Source organism: Hemiscyllium ocellatum, chromosome 6 (genome assembly GCF_020745735.1).
Source record: "Hemiscyllium ocellatum isolate sHemOce1 chromosome 6, sHemOce1.pat.X.cur, whole genome shotgun sequence".
NCBI lineage: Eukaryota > Metazoa > Chordata > Chondrichthyes > Orectolobiformes > Hemiscylliidae > Hemiscyllium > Hemiscyllium ocellatum.
The window spans coordinates 14440213-14459124 of NC_083406.1; the positions used below are offsets into that span (position 1 = coordinate 14440213).

At 40.3% G+C, this 18912-nt stretch overlaps 1 protein-coding gene across 1 annotated transcript in view; it reads left to right on the forward strand.

The window, feature by feature from the left end:
* The first annotated feature begins 892 nt into the window (after positions 1-892).
* The window catches only part of tubgcp3 (tubulin gamma complex component 3), a 58071-nt gene continuing 40051 nt past the window's right edge, over positions 893-18912 (forward strand). The window contains exons 1-6 of the mRNA XM_060826472.1: positions 893-1094; positions 5948-6055; positions 8719-8786; positions 11294-11371; positions 14677-14891; positions 16893-17059. Of these exons, the coding sequence (XP_060682455.1) occupies positions 1019-1094; positions 5948-6055; positions 8719-8786; positions 11294-11371; positions 14677-14891; positions 16893-17059 (712 nt within the window). The 5' untranslated portion in view covers positions 893-1018. The remainder of the gene's footprint in view (positions 1095-5947; positions 6056-8718; positions 8787-11293; positions 11372-14676; positions 14892-16892; positions 17060-18912) is intronic.

Consider the following 18912-nt stretch of genomic DNA (forward strand, 5'->3'; position numbering starts at 1 on the left):
AAAGGCACGGAAACAGTGTGCAGGATGTTTAAATCTCGAGCATGAAAACCTCACACCCAATGCTCAAAATCTGTGGCACACGATAAATCACTGCAAGAAGAACGACAAGGGTCAGCTCCACCCTCAGTGGACCAGGAGTAACCATGGTAACGCCAGCTCTCCATCACAGACCTCCCTCTGCGCAGACGCGCTCCCCCGTGGCCAGCCCCCCCTCCACCTAGATCTGGCCCCGCCCACTCCACGGCTCCGCCCTTTGACCCTTCAGCTGCGCCAATGTTGGACCGGGGTGGACAAACTTAAAAATCACGCAACTCCAATAGGTTTATTTGAAACCTGGCGAAGGGGCAGCGCTTCGAAAGCTCGTGTTTCCAAATAAACCCGTTGAACTATAACCTGGCGTTGTGTGATTTTTAACTTTTATCAACACCAATCATCGCCAGCCAACCAACAAACTGCCCCGCCCATCCACCCACGCCCGGTCTGACCCGCCCCTCTACTAAGTCACGCCCACCTGCTGGCCCCGTCGCGCTCTCCATCCTTCTCCAGCTTGCTCCGCCCATTTTCGCAGCTCCGCCCACATCTTGACACCGTTCGAATCCGGCCTCCCACTTCCATCCTGGTCCCGCTGACAGCCATAGTCCCGCCCACCCATCGTCACGCCCACGCACTGTCCCCGCCCCTTTTAAGGCCCGCCCTCTATGACCACTCCCATCAATACCGTGCCCCGCCCACGCCATTGTCTTGCCCGCACCCACTCTCCCTCCTCCTCCTCCTCCTCCTGACGCTTCCTTCTCGGCGCCAAGCCCCGCCCTGATCTCGGACCCCGATCCTTCCCCTCGCAGTGGATTGGGACTTTGACCCGGAAGTGGATATTTGCAGTTCCGTTGCAATCAAGCGGGCTCTTGAAAAAATGGCGCCGTTGTCGCTGGTGATCAACTGAGACCGAACCTGGGCGATCTGTGGTCAAGCCAGGGCTCCGACCTGGGACTTGTGGGCCAGGGCACTGGGAAGGCGGGCGATGGCGACTGTGGATCATAAGTCCCCGAATCTACTGTTGCAAAGCCTGTGCTGCCGGATTCTGGGCCGCAATGAGGGTGAGTTAGGGCCGGGGTCTGGAGCTTGGGAAGCCCGAGACCTGCTGGTCCCGTCCACAGACAGTGAGGCAGGAAAGTGTCGCCCCAGTGATTCCGCCCCAGTGAGATGAGGGAGTGAGGTAGCGACGTGCAGGGGAGGCATTAGACCGAGTATGTCTGCAGCTGGCATTGAGAGGCTGGAATGATGCGCTCTCTTCCAAAGGCGATGACCATAGAGCAGTGACAAGGGTGTTGGAGAAAGAACGGACAAAATTAGGAGGACTTTCTCACGTCAGAGACAATGAAATTGAGAGGCGTAAAATCCGAGTCCTCCGATCGGGGGTTCAGTATTTGGAGAATAGAGGATGTGTTACTCAGGATTATTATAGTGCCAGTCAATACAGGGATAGTGAGTGGTATACTATCTAGGTTAAAAACAATGACTGCAGATGCTGGAAACCAGATTCTGGATTAGTGGTGCTGGAAAAGCACAGCAGTTACTGCTCCACGGATGCTGCCTGAACTGCTGTGCTTTTCCAGCACCACTAACCCAGAAAGTGGTGTTTTATCACAAGGACTATGAAGAGTAATTAAATTGAGATTATATCAGAGGAAATAATTCAGGCTTTTGGAATATAAACAGAGTCTGGGTAAGAGGATTGTAGATAAAGAAAAGGCAAAGTCAACATAATTGTAACACAAGAAGGCTGTTTGGCCAATCAGAGCAATGCTGGCTCTTCATTGAGTAAGGTAAAAACAATGACTGCAGATACTGGAAACCAGATTCTGGATTAGTTGTGCTGGAAGAGCACAGCAGTTCAGGCAACATCCAAAATGCAGCAAAATCAACTTTGGATGCTGCCTGAACTGCTGTGCTCTTCCAGCACCACTAATCCAGAATCTTCATTGATTGGATTACTCAATGTGTTCCCTCCTTCTCTCCCTGTCGCCCTGCTGGTTTATTTCCCCCCATCGCCATCCTTTTTCCTTATGAAATCACTAATCATTTCCACTTCCAAGACCTCATGCACAATAGGTTCCAGATCATGATCGTTTGGTATTTAAAGATTTTTTTCCCTAAACATTTTCTTTTATCATTTATTCCTGTTAATTTTGGTTCCATTTTCATCTGGTTAGATCCTACTCATATCTTTGAAATGAGCAGTTCTCCAATTTGGAAACTTCATTTTAGATTATTACTACATTCCTAATTGAACTATTATTACTATCATGTTTCCTATAAGTTACTTAAACCAGCTCATTGCTTGGCACCAGAAATGTCACTTTCCTAGTTGCACTGAATGTACAAATTAGGCAATTTGGTTGCATGTTTACCAATTTGCTTTCACAAGTCTGTTGCACCATCAATAAGACCATGGCTGATCCAAAAGGCCTCAACACCACTTTCCTGTCTAGTCTCTAATCCAGTTGATTTCCTTGTCATTCAAGAATCTGTCTACCTCAGCCTCAACAATATTCCGGTAATTATGCTTCCCTTTTTCTCTGGTGAAGAGAATTTGGGGACTAATGTCTTTTTGGGAGTGAAAGATTTCTTCAAATCTCCATCTTAATTGAGAGATCCCTCCTTTTTAAACTGTGCCCTCTAGTTCTAATCTCTCCAACACTTGGAATTGTCCTTTCTGCATCCACCTGTCAATTTCCCTGCAATCTTAACCGTTTCAACAAGAACAGTTCTCATTCTTCTGTATTCCAGTCTCCAATAGTTACAGGGCTGCTGTGTCCAGTCTTTGCTCAGAAACCAACCCTTCATCCCAAGATTTGGTCAAGTGAACTTTAATCCAGTTATGTTCTTTCTTAAACAAAACTGCATTATTCCAGATATCATATCTCAAACAGGCTGTGCAACTGGAAAATTTTAGAATATGAGAGATAGCTAATTGAAAATATAAGAATATTAATAGTTTCTACAGATATTTAGAAATTAAAGAAGTAAAAGAAAATTGTTAGCCTGATAGAAAGTCAGTTTAGGGGATTATTGATCAAAAATAAGGAAATTACGGATTACTTTAGCAAGTAATGTATCACTGTTCACTAGTGGATATAAGTAACATGTCAGAAATGTCTGTATATCCAGAAATGGAAGGGAGAGGGAACTTTGGTTAGGTTATATCAAGCTTGTGGTACTGAGCAAATTGTTGGAACTGCAGACTAACAAGCCCTTAGGTACTCCTAAACCTTATCCCATGGCCTTAAGGGAAATAACTAGTGAGATAGTTAATGTGCTAATATTGCTTTTCCAAAATTCCCGAGATTTAGAGAAGTTTTATTTGATTGGAAAGTAACAAATGAAGCTCCTTTATTCAAAAGGGCAACAGAAAGTAGGAAACTGCAGACCAGTTAGCTTAAACCCTGTCATAAAGAGGATGTTGGTATTAATGAAGATGTTCCAGCAGGGCTCATCCAAAAATTTAAGATAATCAGACAGTATCAACAGGGTTTTGTTCAAGGGAAACCACATTTAACCAATTTGTTGAAATTGAGGTTAACATGCCGTAGAGAAAGCAGATCTGGTGGAGGTGTTGGATTTCGAAATGGCATTTGTGGGTACTATGTCAAACACTTTTGCAGAAAATGTAATCTCATGGCATAGAGAAAGGAACACATTGGCATAGATAAGAGGTTGACTGGCTAACAGGCAATGATACGGATAGATATATCATTTTCTGGTTGGCCTGATGCTTGAAGTAGGGTACCAGAAACAAGTTGCAACCCCAACCTTTTACAATTTGTATAAGCGATACAAAGGAAAGGATGGAAGATATGGCTGCTAAATTTGCTAATAACACAGCAGTAGTTAGCAAAGTATGAGTAGACAGAGCAGATAGCTTAAGCAAGTGGGCAAAAACCTGACGAATGGAGTTGATGTGGAAAGGTGTGAAATTATTTGTTTTGGGAGGAAGAATCAAAGAGGCAGCTTATTGAGATTTTGGGGGATTGTCGAGCTCTTGCTATGTAAAGAAATCTGGGTGTCCTGATAATGAAATGCAAAAGGTTAATGTGAAGGTACAGCAAGTAATAGGAAAGCTGATGAAATGTAATCATTTATTACAAGGAGAATTGAGTACAAGTAGGGAGATTCTGCTTCAGTTATACAGGTTATTGATGAAACCATATCTGACATACTGTGAACGTTTGTAGTCTCCTCATTTAAGAAAGGATACAAATACATTGGAAGCAATCCAGAGAAAGTTTATTTGACTAATACCTGGAATGAGTGGAGTTATTTTTGATTTGAATCATCGAAAATGTTGAACAGGAGAAGACTGAGAGATTTGATAGAACCATTAAGCATGCTGGGAGGTTATAACACTGACAACGGTGGGCGGCACGGTGGCACAGTGGTTAGCACTGCTGCCTCACAGCGCCTGAGACCTGGGTTCAATTCCCGACTCAGGCGACAGACTGTGTGGAGTTTGCACGTTCTCCCCGTGTCTGCGTGGGTTTCCTCCGGGTGCTCCGGTTTCCTCCCACAGTCCAAAGATGTGCGGGTCAGGTGAATTGGCCATGCTAAATTGCCCACAGTGTTAGGTAAGGGGTAAATGGAGGGGTATGGGTGGGCCACGCTTCGGCGGGTCGGTGTGGACTTGTTGGGCCGAAGGGCCTGTTTCCACATTGCCAGCTAGTTTAGATTAGATTACTTACAATGTGGAAAATTGCCCAATATGTCCTCGAAAGAAAAAGGGTAAATCAAACCCGGCCAATTATTGCTCTATCAGTCTACTTTGCATCATCAGTAAAGTGATGGAAATTATCATCAAATGTTCTGAAGCAGAAGTTGCTTCGCAATAACTTGCTCACTAATGTTGAATTTGAGTTCTGTCAAGGCCACTCGGCTCCTGACTTTATTACAGCTTTGGTTCAAATGTAGATAAAAGAGCTGATTTCTAGAAGTCAGATGAGAGTGACTGCGCTTGACATCAAGGCTGCATTTGACTAATTGTAGCATGAAGGAGCCCGAGCAAATTGGGATTCATGGGAATCAAGGAAAAGCTGTCTGCTGTTTGTAGTCATATCTAGCTGAAAGGAAAATTTGTTTGAGGTCAGTCATCTCAGCTCAGGACATCTCTGCAGGAGGTCTCCATGTGGTGCCCCAAGCTCAAGCACCTTTCCTCTTAAGGCAATCTGCTCATTCCAGGTATAAGTCCAGTAAATCTAAGAACAGCCTGCAATGCATCAGCATCCTTCTTCTGTATGTATGGTGACCAGTATTGTACAAAGTACTATAGATGTGGTCTCACCAATGCTCTGTATAATTGAAGCAAACCTCATCACTCTTGCATCTAATTGACCTTGTAATAAAACAACATTCTATTAGCTTTTTAAAAAAAATTTCTGTACCTGCATACTAACCTTCTGTGACACATGTATGAGGGCACCCAGATCTCTGCATCTCAATTCGACAACCTCTCTGTTTTGATCTGGTTAATTTTTTTTATTTTGCAAATATAGACAATTTTGCACTTTCCCACATTATACTCCAGCTTCTAGATCTTCACCCACTTAACCTTTCTATCTCCCTTTATAGCCTCATGACCTCATTACATAGTTTCATTTTATTTCATTGGTTAGTTCTCTAAATGCACATTTGCAGCATTTTGTGTTTTTATGTGCACTTGTAAATATAATAAATAGGAAAGCAAATTTAGTAATTTGCAGTGTGAAGCATGGGATAAAATCTGAGAGACTGGTTTTTGATTATATAATGTTCTCTATTGCGAAATGATCACGGTCAGTTAAAATTGGAACATTTTTGTCAGTATTGTTGTTTCTAAGATCAAGTTTTAGTTTATTTTAATTTCCCGTCCAACCTGTGGAGCTGAATTGGCTTTACTGTGTGCACTTGTCTTTTATAGCTGATGTGGCTCAACAATTCCAGTACGCTGTGAGAGTAATTGGAAGTAACTTTGCTCCCACCGTGGAAAGAGATGAATTTCTTGTCGCTGAAAAGATCAAGAAAGAAAGTAAGTTGACTTCTTAAAGTAGTTCAGAAATCAATGAAAATGCTCTGAGTGTTTGTCCAGGTCACTTAGGCTTGGAATTTTTCTTTTATGTCATTATTATGGCCAACTTATAGTTTGATTAAGTTTTTGTCAAACCTGTGAATGTCTTCACTAGGTTTAATCTATCAAAAATGATCCTTGCAAAAGATCACAATGGTATCTCCTTTTTAAAAAATCCAAGTGTGACATTAGTTCTTGCGCTCCCTCCTTGCACTAATTACAGCAAATATAACACTCAGTGTCAACTCATCGCATCCTCTATCCTTGCAGTGATTTTTGTGAAAACGATATTTATCACCAAGTTGCTCAATCATCTAGCTTACTTTACAAGTAATTGCATGAAAGCTTGAAAGAATGAATGGTTGCATATTCAATGATGAGAAGATGAGTTTCCACATCAAGGCGGAGAGGAAAAAATCTCACGTAGGCTTAAATAACCTAAACAATCGATGGTCCTCCAAGGGAGGAGATCAATGTTTTATTCTAACTTTGTTTGTCTGGCATCTATGATCATCATCTATGATGCCAGCAAATTTAATTCCTCACTTACTTTGGCATTTAATTTGTTGCTATTAAACAGTGGAGCAGAAGAACAAAATCAGGACAGCTGATTCGGTTGTTCTAGTGGTAAAAGATTTCAGATGGCAATCCAAGTGCCTTCCTGTTCATAATATTATTAGGAATAGCATGTTCAATTCGGTCCTGTTAGCCTATTCTGTGATTTCATAAATCTTAACCCATCCAATTATGCCCCACTCCATTTTCCTGATTGTCACCATAACTTTTAACTTCTTTACAAAGCTCTGTCTAACTCAGACTTGAATATACTATATTCAAAGATCCAGGCTCCAGTATTCCCTGAGGAAGATAATTACACAGACTAGCGATCCCCTGATGAAAAAAAAATTGCATTTTTAATAAAAAAAGCAAAATTTACAAATGCTGGAAAACTGTAACAAGCAGAGAATGTAGAAAAAATCTCAGCAGGTCTGGCAGCATCTGCTTCGAGTCTGGTGTGACGCTTCTTAAAAACTGAAAGTTGGAAATTTTTTTATACTTCTGACAGAGGCAGAAGTGCAACAATAGGACCGATGGTATAGAAGCAAGATTAGCGTGATGCTGGAAAAGCACAACAGGTCAGGCAGCATCCGAGGAGCAGGAAACACATTCCTGATGGAATGCTGGCCAAAACGTCAATTTTCCTGATTCTTGGATGTTGCTTGACCTGCTGTGCTTTTCTAGCTCAATTCTAATCTTGCTCTAATCTGCAGTCCTCACTTTCACCCAGATGGTACAGAAGCCCAGTGCAAAAGACAAAGGAGTATTTAATGGTGGTGAAATGAAAAAGAAAATGCAGCTGTAGTTTACAGGACACACAGACACACACAGATACACTGCCCTGGCAAACCCATCATTCCAGTTTATACCTGCCCCACTGAACATAATGTGTTCTTATCTTAACTCTATTTCACTGTCCTCGCTTTACTCAATTTCTTACATAAATTCTTGATACTTCTGATGCTTTATATCATTCCATAATTTCTGCTTTTTTGGCCCTATTTGTCGCTTCTTCAGCATGTATTTGCACTCCCTCTACACATCCTTTTCCCATCAGGATGCTCTGAAGTTGCTCTGCATTTGTACTGAAAAGAGACCTTCGCAATCTCCATCCTATGCCACGTACTTATCCTATCTGTTTCCCATTATGTCCTCTTCACAACTTGATTTGCTACCTATTTTTGTCATCAGCACATTTTAACTACTGTTATCTAAGTCATGAACATATATATTGTAAATAGATCAGGCTCCACCGTAGGTCCCTGTACTCCGCGAGGTTTGATTTGCCAAGTTTAAGCTGTATCTGTTCTCTGCACTTGCTGTTAGCTAACTAATCCACTTTTCATGCTAAAATGCTTCTCCAACAACGCAAGCTCTTTACCTTGCTTAGTAATGTTTTATGTGGCATCTTATTAAATACCTTTTGAAATTCAACTACGTCACATCCATTTATTCGCCATTAACCATGTCACTTTATTTACCCTTTGCTGTTTTATATACTTGTAGAAACCATTTTTAAATATTTTGAGCTAGCTTTCTTTTCATACAGCAAATTTTCCTGTTTTGTCTTTAGTCTTTTTTTTGCTGGTTTCAAACATTTGTCCAATCTCTGATCTCCCACGAATCTTTGCTGTACTTTTGTATTTTCTTTCAATTTGATACTATGCCTAACTTTAGGAGTAAATGCTTAATTTAATGTTCATCAGTGCATCGGTGCCTGTTTTGCAGTGAAGAAACTGTCATGCCTTCCTGGTGTCTCGGTGCAGGAGGTGTAGGATGCAGAGAATTGGATTTGTACATGATTAACAAATAGATAACATATGAGGACAGCAACTTGAGCAATGCCTTCAATGACTGAATAAATTAATTTTAATGGATTTTATTAAGAACAAAGTCTGGATTGTGACAGTGATCCTTGACATCCATTAAAACTTAATTGAATTGATGAAAAATCCAAGTCTTCTCATGCTTGTATATAGAATTGAAGTGGGATGCGCAATTTGATGAACTTGCGGTTTTCAGACTTTCAGATGACCATTTCCCCATGAAAATGTTCTGTCTTACAGTGGCAAGACAGAGGAGAGAGGCAGATGCTGCTTTGTTTGCAGAACTTCACCGTAAACTGCAATCACAGGTAAGATTTAATTAGCCCTTACATGGAAGAAAACTAGTGACATCCTGAACTCCAGCATTTACAGTCTTTATCACCCTAAATTTCATTTCTTCTCTGGTTAATATCATTTTCTCATAACAGATCAAAACGAGCAATCTTTTTCCAATTCCTGAATCTCCTGTCACTAAGAGTAATGCATTACATTTGGTTCTGACCCTAAACTATTTGCACTTCTACAATTTTTGCTTGATCAGTAGATATCTGATATTAAAGTAACATTTCCCCTTTCTCTGTTCATCAAACAAATATATCATTCCTGTCTTTGTTGACCTATGTTGGCTCCAGATTCAGCAGCACCTCAATTTTAAAGCAACGATGGACATGATTTTCACTGTGCAGCAACTATAAAAGCAAGGCGGGAACAGCACCAACCTTTGTATATGGCCTTCTTTGATCTCAAAATACTCTTTGATACTGTCAACAGCAAGAGATTATAGAGTATCCTTTGATATTTTCGAACGTTTGTCACCATTTTCTGCTTGTTCTATAAGAACATGCAAGTTATGATCCTAAACAATGCATCCACTGTCGACCCAGTTCACATTCATATAAGGGTCAAGTTGTGTCATCGCACAATGCTCTTCACGACCTTCCTTGCTGCGATGCTTCATCTCACCCCTTTTCCTGTTGGAATCCACTTAATCTATAAAACAAACCAAAATCTGTTTAACCTCTGTAACCTGCTGGCAAGATCCAAGGTAATCTCATCCTCTGACTTTAAACTCTTTGCATCTGCCAACATTTTATCATCAACATCTTCGCCAGCGCTAAGAGAGCATGGGCCTTAAAGTGAGCATTTATCAAACAAAGCTCCTGTACCTAACCTGTGAGATTTCTCTAATTAGTTTCTCAAATTTCTTCTCTCAGTTTCTCATTCTTAGCATCATTGAGTAAATCTGTATTTGTTTCCAGTGGTTTTAATGTCATTTCCATAAGGAAGCATCAGCACTACATAGTTTCTGATTGTGGCTGAACCAAGTCATTCGTATACATTTTTCATCATACCTTTTGTACTATTTGTACTCTGTGGCCTATTAATAAAAACCAAATGCTATTGGCCTCTCTGACTTTATACTTCCAAAGAGTTACAAACTTGTATTTTTAGGTCTCTTTGTTTGTCTATACCCTTCATCCCTCCATTGAGTGTATACTCTAACGTATTGATCATCTTCTCACAGCCCTTTATCTCATGCTTCTCCACATACCTACCATCTGCTGGTCCATTCTCTTAACTTGCCAATTATCACACTAAACTCTTTTACACATTTCCTTGCTGCCAAACTCTCTCCTTGAACAATCTGGAATGGCCTTGCAGCTTTTCTATTTGGAAAACCCAGACTCCTCCCTTTACTTCACTTTCTTCCTTTAAAGACAAAAGTTGATGGTCTTTCCAATTACGTTAGGCATAAACATTTCCTCCGATGCTACCTAGCCAGCAGTTTAAGATTTTACTTAGATTTCCAGCATTTGTAGAATTTTATTTTTGCATGTTATTTCAACACGTGACTATTTTGACACACACACTCCTTACATTCTGCTGCCCAGAAACTTGAGGTCATCTAAAACCCTTTCATTTTTGCTCTCATCAAATCCCTTCACCTGTCATCCCTTGGATCGCTAACCTAATTAAGCTTCCAGTTAAGCAGTGCATCAATTTAAGAATTCTGATCCTTTCAGTAAAATTCCCAATCTTCACACCCCTCACTATCTCTGTCATCTCCGATCTAGCCCTTAGATGTTATTGTGCTCTTGAACATCTCCAAATTTTGTTTGCTTTATCATTGGTGCTGTACCTTCAGCAGTTTGGGGTTCCCTCAGTATCAGCCTCCAGCTTTTTATTTGATCTTATAAAGTCGAGCTCTTTGTCCAAGCTTTTGGCCATCTTCCCAAAATCAATTTTGCGTTAATCAATGCCAAGCTTTGCATTATTTGCTCCACCAAGGTGTCTTGGGATGTTTTATTATGCTGATTTGTATATATAGTATCTTTTAATATTTACTCCCTCTTTGAGCACCCTGCAGTCTCATGCTTCAGTATGGAAAATTATGCAATGAGTATATTTTTATGTCTGGGTAGCACTCAAGAAGAGCTCAGTGCCAAAAGTATGTCTGTCTCAAAGCTAATGATGTCATTTTTCTAAGTGCATGTGCCCCATTAGCTTTATTTTTCCGCCTGTCGATGATATTTGGTTTCTCCCTCTTCTCAGCCACTCTCCAGTTGCAAATGTTTCTCTTTTTTTTTCCTTCCCAACTTTTCTTTTTAGTTTCTATGAAGAATAGTTGGTATCTTGACCTTCTTCAAATGTCTGAATTACAGCCTATATGGCGAATTATCATGTTGGGTAGAAGCGGCTGCAGTTATTTCATTTCAACATTTGGATGTGTTTTAGAAATATTTTTGCTTTATGATCTATTACTTCAACAAAAGTTGTCTTAGTTCATTTAACAGATATGTTCTGTTCCCCTTAGGGCATTATAAAAAACAGATGGGCTGTACTCTACCTGCTGCTAAGCCTGAGTGAGGATCCACGTAAACCCCAAAGCAAGGTATCAGTAAAGTTATCTTGGAATTTGAAATTCTAAGTACTAACAATCAGCTCAAACATCCTTTAAAACAGAAGAAATGGTTGATTTAAATCTTGGTACATGCTTAAGCAATAAGGTAAGGTCGCCATAGTCCCATAGCGTCATAGGCCTCCTCTCTCATTAGAGAGAGACAACTGGTGGTAGTGTAACCTTGAGTCAACATATTTAAGGCAAGGGAAGTCATTGAGAAGGCCAAACTTGTATGGTAACCTAAGTCAGTGATTGAATTGAATCTGCACTATTCACATCACTCTACATTGGAAACCAGCCGACTGAGCTAACCAACTTCATATTATTCCAGGATTAGAACGTTCAGAATTGAATTGATTGCAACATCTGATACTTTCAGTATAGGCTAGCCATTCTGCTCACTGGCTTATACAGCTGTTAATGCCCAGACCATCCTTCCTTCCATGCTTCTTCTTTAACCCTGCCAGTGTATGTTTTCTTCTTCATATACTTAGTTAAATGCATCTGTTGTTTGCCTCAGCTTTCCTTGCTGGAGGGCACTTCGTATTCTGACTATTCTGTGTATAGATATTTCTCCTCAAGGTGCTATTGATTGTATTAGTGACCATCACGTATGTGACTTTTTTTGTATTCATGCCCTATTTGAGCTTCCTCTCTGTCTGCACAATCAAACATCTTCATAGCCACGAGGACTTTTATCAGGCCACTCCTCAAGTTGCTCACTTCTACAGAGAGTCCCAAGATGTTCAGTCTGTCCTGATAGGTTTAATACCTTAGTATCTTTTATGTTTAGAATCAGGTTTCCCTCATGTGTGAATTTATCCCTTTAATCCAGTCCTTTTTTTTGTTTTTTGCTGTCTTTTTATATTTTGTCCAATCTTCTGATCTGCACAACCTTTGCTGAATTATACACTTTTTAAAATTCAGTTTGAAACTAAATTTGTGATTTGTGTGAATTAAGAAAGTTAAATTCCATCCCTAGAATCTTTCTTTCTCATTGGAATATATCTTAGCTGTTATTTCCCGTTGGGTAACCAATCCTGTTTTTAAAAAAAAAGCAAAGTCCTCACATCCTGATGGGATTCATCCTCAGCTCCTAACAAAATTGGCTGCCAAGGTAATCAATACTTTGATTTTAATTTTCCAATATTTCTGAGCAGGTTCTAATTCTATATCCAAGCTAATATGTTAGCTACACACTTTAGCTCTTATTTTGTCTAATAGCATTATCAAGTGCCTTTGCAAAACCTAAATAAAGTGCAGCCACAGGTACCTCTTCATCCAAGTTGCTTGAACTATAACAAAGCATTCTGAAAGTTAGCTCAGTTTGCCAGATGGCTGGTTGGTGATGCAGAATGGTTCCAACTGCATGGATTCCATTCCCACACTGACTGAAGTTACCATGAAGTCGTTGTCTTCTCAACCCCTCCTCTTCCCCTAAAACATGGTGATCCTTGGGTTAAAAGCACTATCAGTTGTCTGGTAATTATTGTGACTTGACTCTTCCTACATTATTAGACTGTTTATTCCACAGCTAGATGTTCCCATTAATTAAAAATTGGAAAGAGTGAAACTATTGTTTTTGATCCTCAAACCTTTGGAGACCAACTCAATTCCTGTCTCTGACAACAATGTGATTGTAAGACAGTTTGTTCATGACTATAGGATTAGACTTTTATTTAGATTAGAATACTTAGTGTGGAAACAGGCCCTTCGGCCCAGCAAGTCCACACCGACCCCACCAAAGCGCAACCCACCCAGACCCATTCCCCTATGCCTAACACTACTTAAGACCACCAAAGATGAAGATATCCTTTTATTTAGATATTCCGCTTTTGGTATGTTTCATTCAAGTATATATTCATGTTATTTGTCGATGGTAAAAACATCTTGTTATTTTTAGCTGTGCATCTGCAATTGCATATGTATGTTCATGGCTAGTCTTTGCCACTGAATAATTTAAAACTGCTGCGCTGCAATCAAAATTCCAAAATGGTGAAAGGGAAGCAGCTTCAATAGGATAGAATTCTTTAGTTTTGTCACAGTTGGCTGTTGATGGGTCTGTATATCAAAGGTTGAGAAAAGAACTGAACAGATGTTTCCAGTTGGTTCTGCCAAATTTCATTAGAGGGAGGCAGAGGAGATGACTGTCAACATTTAAGATGGGATGGTACTGTACCTGTCACAAGTGGAGGTCATCTGAGAAAGTGGGAGGTCAGTACTAGAGAGTTGAAAAGCAGAGATCCTAATACATTGAAGTTTTTTTTTCTGAGTAATGTCTCAGTATATGGCGATAGCACAAGTTTATCTGTATAGTGTTCCATTTTAGTCATGGTCATAGAGATCTACAGCACAGAGGCCCTTCGATCTATCATCTACACAGACCAAAAACAGCTATATAACTATTCTTATCTGATTTTCCAGCACTTCGCCCACATCCTTGTGTGCCTTGCCATCTATATATTTTTTAAATGGTATAACAGTTTCTGCTTCTAACACCATTACAACTGAGTTCCAGATTCCCTCCAGGTGAAAAAGCTTTTGCTGACATCTCCTCTAAGCCTGTATTCCTTCCCTTAAATTTATGTCCCTGAGTTTTGAATCCTCCATAAAAAGGAAACGTTTCATCCTCACGGCTCTATTTATGCCCCTCATAATTTTATACTTTTCAATCATGTCCCCTCTCCATCTCCTTCACTCTAAATAAAGCAGTCCTAGTCTTTCAAATCTTTCTTCTTAACTGAAACTCTGCAGTCCAGGCAACCTCACGATAAATCTCCTCTGCACCATCTGCAGTGCTATCTTATCTATCCAATAATAAAATACTGCACACAATGCTTGCCTGTGGCATAACCAACATTTATACAATTCCAGCATAAACTACCTGTTTTTGTGAGATTACATACAGCATGTACACATCTACTCACTTCCTTTGACTTATGTTCAAACAGCTGAATAGAAAGGTCTGAGATTAGATATTTGGTATTGAATTTATCCTAATATAATGATCTGATTGGCATTGATGGACTGTACGCAGCAGCTTCCATTGTTGTTTAACTTCTCTTGATATCTAAAACTTATAATCCAAGTCTATTCCCTATCTGAAGTTTTAAAGTTTAATCCACGACAGCTAATTCCATAATACACTTTATATCCTTTATAGCTGTGTACACATTTACTACAATGAGATTTTAAGTAATGTACTCTTTGGAAGCCAAGGTTGATTTGAATTTTATGTTAGCATTTTGTTATGCTATTGCCACCCTGTCTTAAGCTTGATCATTCTGATTTTTCAGGTTGCTAATTATGCAGCATTATTTGCTCAAGCATTGCCAAGAGATGCTCATTCTACCCCTTATTATTACTCAAGACCCCAGAGTCTGCCCCTATCTTATCCTGATAGAGCTCCCTCATCTCAGAGTGCTGGCAGCATTGGAAGCAGTGGAGTTGGTAGTCTTAGTGTGTATGGCTTAAATGGACCAACCCCAACTCCTCAGTCTTTATTACCTGGGTAAGTAACCTTCTGATCTGTAAATTAAAGTAAAATATGAATGTAAAACCCTTAAGGACGACAATGCAATAATTTCTAATGGAGTGACAACGACTCTTTGTAGACTAATGTAACTTGGGTTTGTGTTGTCTCATCTTGGGAGAACTGCTTTTTGGAGTTTTTCTAGTGCCCCTTGCAGGATCTTAATTGCTGACCAAGAACAGGCATTACTAAGCTTGTGAATTCCCAGTTGAATGTTTTTCTTGTCTGCCCTATTATGGGATGTGATGGCAGTGGTCAAAAGGAATTACACATCATCTGATTTCCTCAAACAACACTCTTGTTTTTTTTTATTTTTAGCTTCATAAAAGTAGAGTTAAATCTCCAAGCTTTGTCTGGCTCATCTTGTACTGGAGTACCTGTACAGGCAGTACTTTCATAAGCAGTATTGGATTAGATTAGACTACTTAGTGTAGAAACAGGCCCTTTGGCCCAACAAGTCCACACCGACCTGCCGAAGTGCAACCCATACCGACCCATTCCACTACATTTACGTCTTCACCTAACACTACGGGCAATTTAGCATGGCCAATTCATCTAACCTGCACGTTTTTTGATTGTGGGAGGAAACCGGAGCACCCAGAGGAAACCCACGCAGACACGGGGAGAATATGCAGACTCCACACAGTCGCCTGAGGCGGGAATTGAATCCAGAGGTCTCTGGCGCTGTGAGGCAACAGTGCGAATCACTGTGCCACGATTTAGTTGCAAACCTCAAACCTTCACTCATTGGAGTAAACTCACTCTAAAGGACTCTGCATGTTTTGGCACAATGGAAAAGTTAACTTTCAAATTGAACATCGTGTTTGGTCCTTTATGGTGGCTTCAGACAATCAACACATGCCATATGATGATGGTCTTAATGATTCCAAATGCTTTCAAGTAATATTCAAGTTTAGATTCCAGCTTATGTTTTACTTCTGGGAAAAAGTGCCCATGAACCAGTAATCAATGTTAATTACAAACAGTTAGAAATACTTTCTGAACTTCTGATTAGGATTTTTAGTGATTCTTCTCCTTTTTCTATTGAATTGTCCTCTCTCAGCTCTTGTCAATTGTGCAGTTAAGCAGAGGTGCTTGAAAATGTGAGAGTTGGAGCATCAGTTTTGATGTTCCCATGTGAATGTGTGCAAGTAAAGCAGAGTTTGATACAGAAGACATCAACAGTCAATATTCTATTGGATACATGGATGAAGTCAGTGAGACAGAAACAATATGGAATCATAGAATGCTTGCAACACAGAAGGTTGCCATTAAACGCATCTTAGTTGTTCTGGCTCTATTTTAAGAGCAACTCAGCTTGTCCCTCTCCCACATTTACCCTTTGCCCTCCATTTTGTTTTCTCTTCACAAAATTATCCAAGAACCTTTTGAAAGCCACAACTGAATCTGGCTCAACCGCACTTTCAAGCAATGTATTCCAGATCATAATTACTTTCAGTGTAATAACCTTTTTCCTCATGAAACCTTTGGGTGATTCACCATTCACGTTTAAATTGGTATCCTCTGGCTTTCGATCCTTCACTTAATGAGAACAGTTCCTATCTGCTCTGCCTGGACCCTCCTGAAGTTTGGACCGGTCCACCAAATCTGTTGTTCTCCTCCTCCTTGATGTGGGCAGCTCTATTTTCTCCAATATTTCTTTATCGCTGAAATCCCATATTTTTGGAAGCATTTTTGTAAATCTTTTCTGCAAGCCTTCTAATGCCTTCCTATCTTTGCTTTTTGGGTGACGATGCTATGCTGAGTGCAAATTTTCTCCCACTGTCAGTCTGAAAGTTTTCATCACAAAACTTTTAAAATCTGGTGTGTGTGTGTGGTCAGAATCCCAAAGTAGTTTTCCTGTAACTTCACTGATACTGACCTGCGCAGTTATCACTAGCAGATAATATAATGGGTTCTAAATTGTGGCCAAGTCCTGTAAAATGTAACTTGTAATGAGGATGCTTGTATCTTCATCAGACAAACATACCAAACAACAGGAACGGCAGATACAGTGAGGCAGCAACTAGGATCACGGTTTGCATGGGCTTTATCTGCTGCTCAACCTCCATTATCTACCTCAAAGGGCCTCCCAAGTTCCATTTCTCGCAATATGTCAAGAATGAGACGTGAAGGAGAACATGGATGTGAGTATTCAGTAGATTTCTTAATTTGCTACTCGACAGCCAACCTCTCAGCATGGGCAGAGGTTTTCTGAACAGTTACCCAGATTATCTAATTATTATCACTTTGGTGTTTATGGAACCTTGCTGTGTGCAAATTGCATTACAACAATATGAAAACTCTTTAAATACTTCACGGGTTGTCAAGCACTGTGGAAAATTCTTTATTTTTAAACCTTTCTTCTAGTGCTTATTGTATCACTTGTATAAAAGCAAAAAACTGTGGACGCTGGAAATCTGAAATAAAAACAATGTGCCGGAGAAGCTCAGCAAGTCTAGCAGTATCTTTAGGGAGAAAAACAATGTTAATGTTTTGAGTCGGTATGGCTCCTCTCCAGATTGAACAGCCATAGTCACTCAAAACATTAATAGTTTCCCTCAACAGATACTATCAAACCTACTGAATTTCTCCAGCATTTCCTGTTTTTGATTAAGATGTTGCTCCGGGAATCCATTGTGAAGGATGAGATTTTGAATACTTGGAAATGTATGGTAAAATAGGGCAAAGACAGCATAGTTTCATCAAGGGTCATGCCCGACAAATCTGCTAGAATTGTTTGAGGAAGTAACAAGCAGGTTAGAGCAACGAGAGCCAATGAATGTTATCCTGGACTTCAAGAAAGCCCTTGACAAGGTGCTGCACAGGAAGCTACTCAGTAAGATAAGGGCCTGTGGTGTCATGCGCACAGTGCTAGCATGGATAGAAGCACGGCTGTCTGGCAGAAAGCAAAGAATAGGGATAGAAAGGTCCTTCACAGGATGGTAGCTGGTGATAATTGAGGTTCTGCAAGGCTCAGTGGTAGGACCTCAACTTTTCACTTTAAACGTTAACAATTTACATGAAGGAGCTGAGGGCATTCTGGCTAAGTTTGCAGGCGATGCAAAGATAGATAGAGGAACGGATAGCTTTGAGGAGGCGGAGAAGCTGCAGAAAGATTTGGACAGCTTAGGAGAATGGGCAAAGAAGCGGCAGATCTTGTACAACATGGGAATGTGTGAGGTTATGCACTCTGCAAGGAAGAATAGTGGGATGGACTATTTTCTAAATGGGGAGAAAAGTGCAAAGAGACTTGAGATATCTAGTCCAGGATTCTATCGAGGCAAACGTACAGGTTGAATCAGTAGTTAGGAGAGACTCACGCCCGAGGGCATAGCCTTATAGTAAAGGGAAGACCTTCTGGAACGGAGATAAAGAGAAACTTCTTTGCCAGAGTGTGCTGAATCTATGGAATTCATTACCACAGAAAGCTGTGGAAGCCAGATCTTTGAGTATATTTAAGACTGAGATTGGCTCTTGTGTATCAAGGGTCTCGGAGACAAAGTGGGAGAATGAGGTTGAGAAACTTATCAGCTGTGATTGAATGGTAAAGCAGACTTAATGGGCTGAATGGCCTTATTTCTGCTCCTGTGTCTTACGGTCTTGCACATACTGGTGTTGCTGATGATGAACTTGATCATTGTGGCCTGAAAAACTCAGTGGCAGAACAGTTTTCTTCCAGGTCATTTGCCCTGCATAAGATATTGCTACTCACATATTTGAATATGTAGACAACTATTTGGCAACTTAAATCTATTTGACTATATGTTCAGATAATTAGTTAACTTCTGAGAACTGTTAGACATTGAGACTCAATGAATGTATGCAATATCCAATTAATTACTTTTGCCATATCAGCCCTTATAATGTAGAAAATGCTCCAGTCGACTTGCACAGATGTTTACTGCTCTCTGCCATGTGTTGGCAGTTGGTAATGTTTCTTGTTGAACCCACCTTGTTGAAATTCCTCACATAGATTATCTGAGGCTGTATGTGTAAT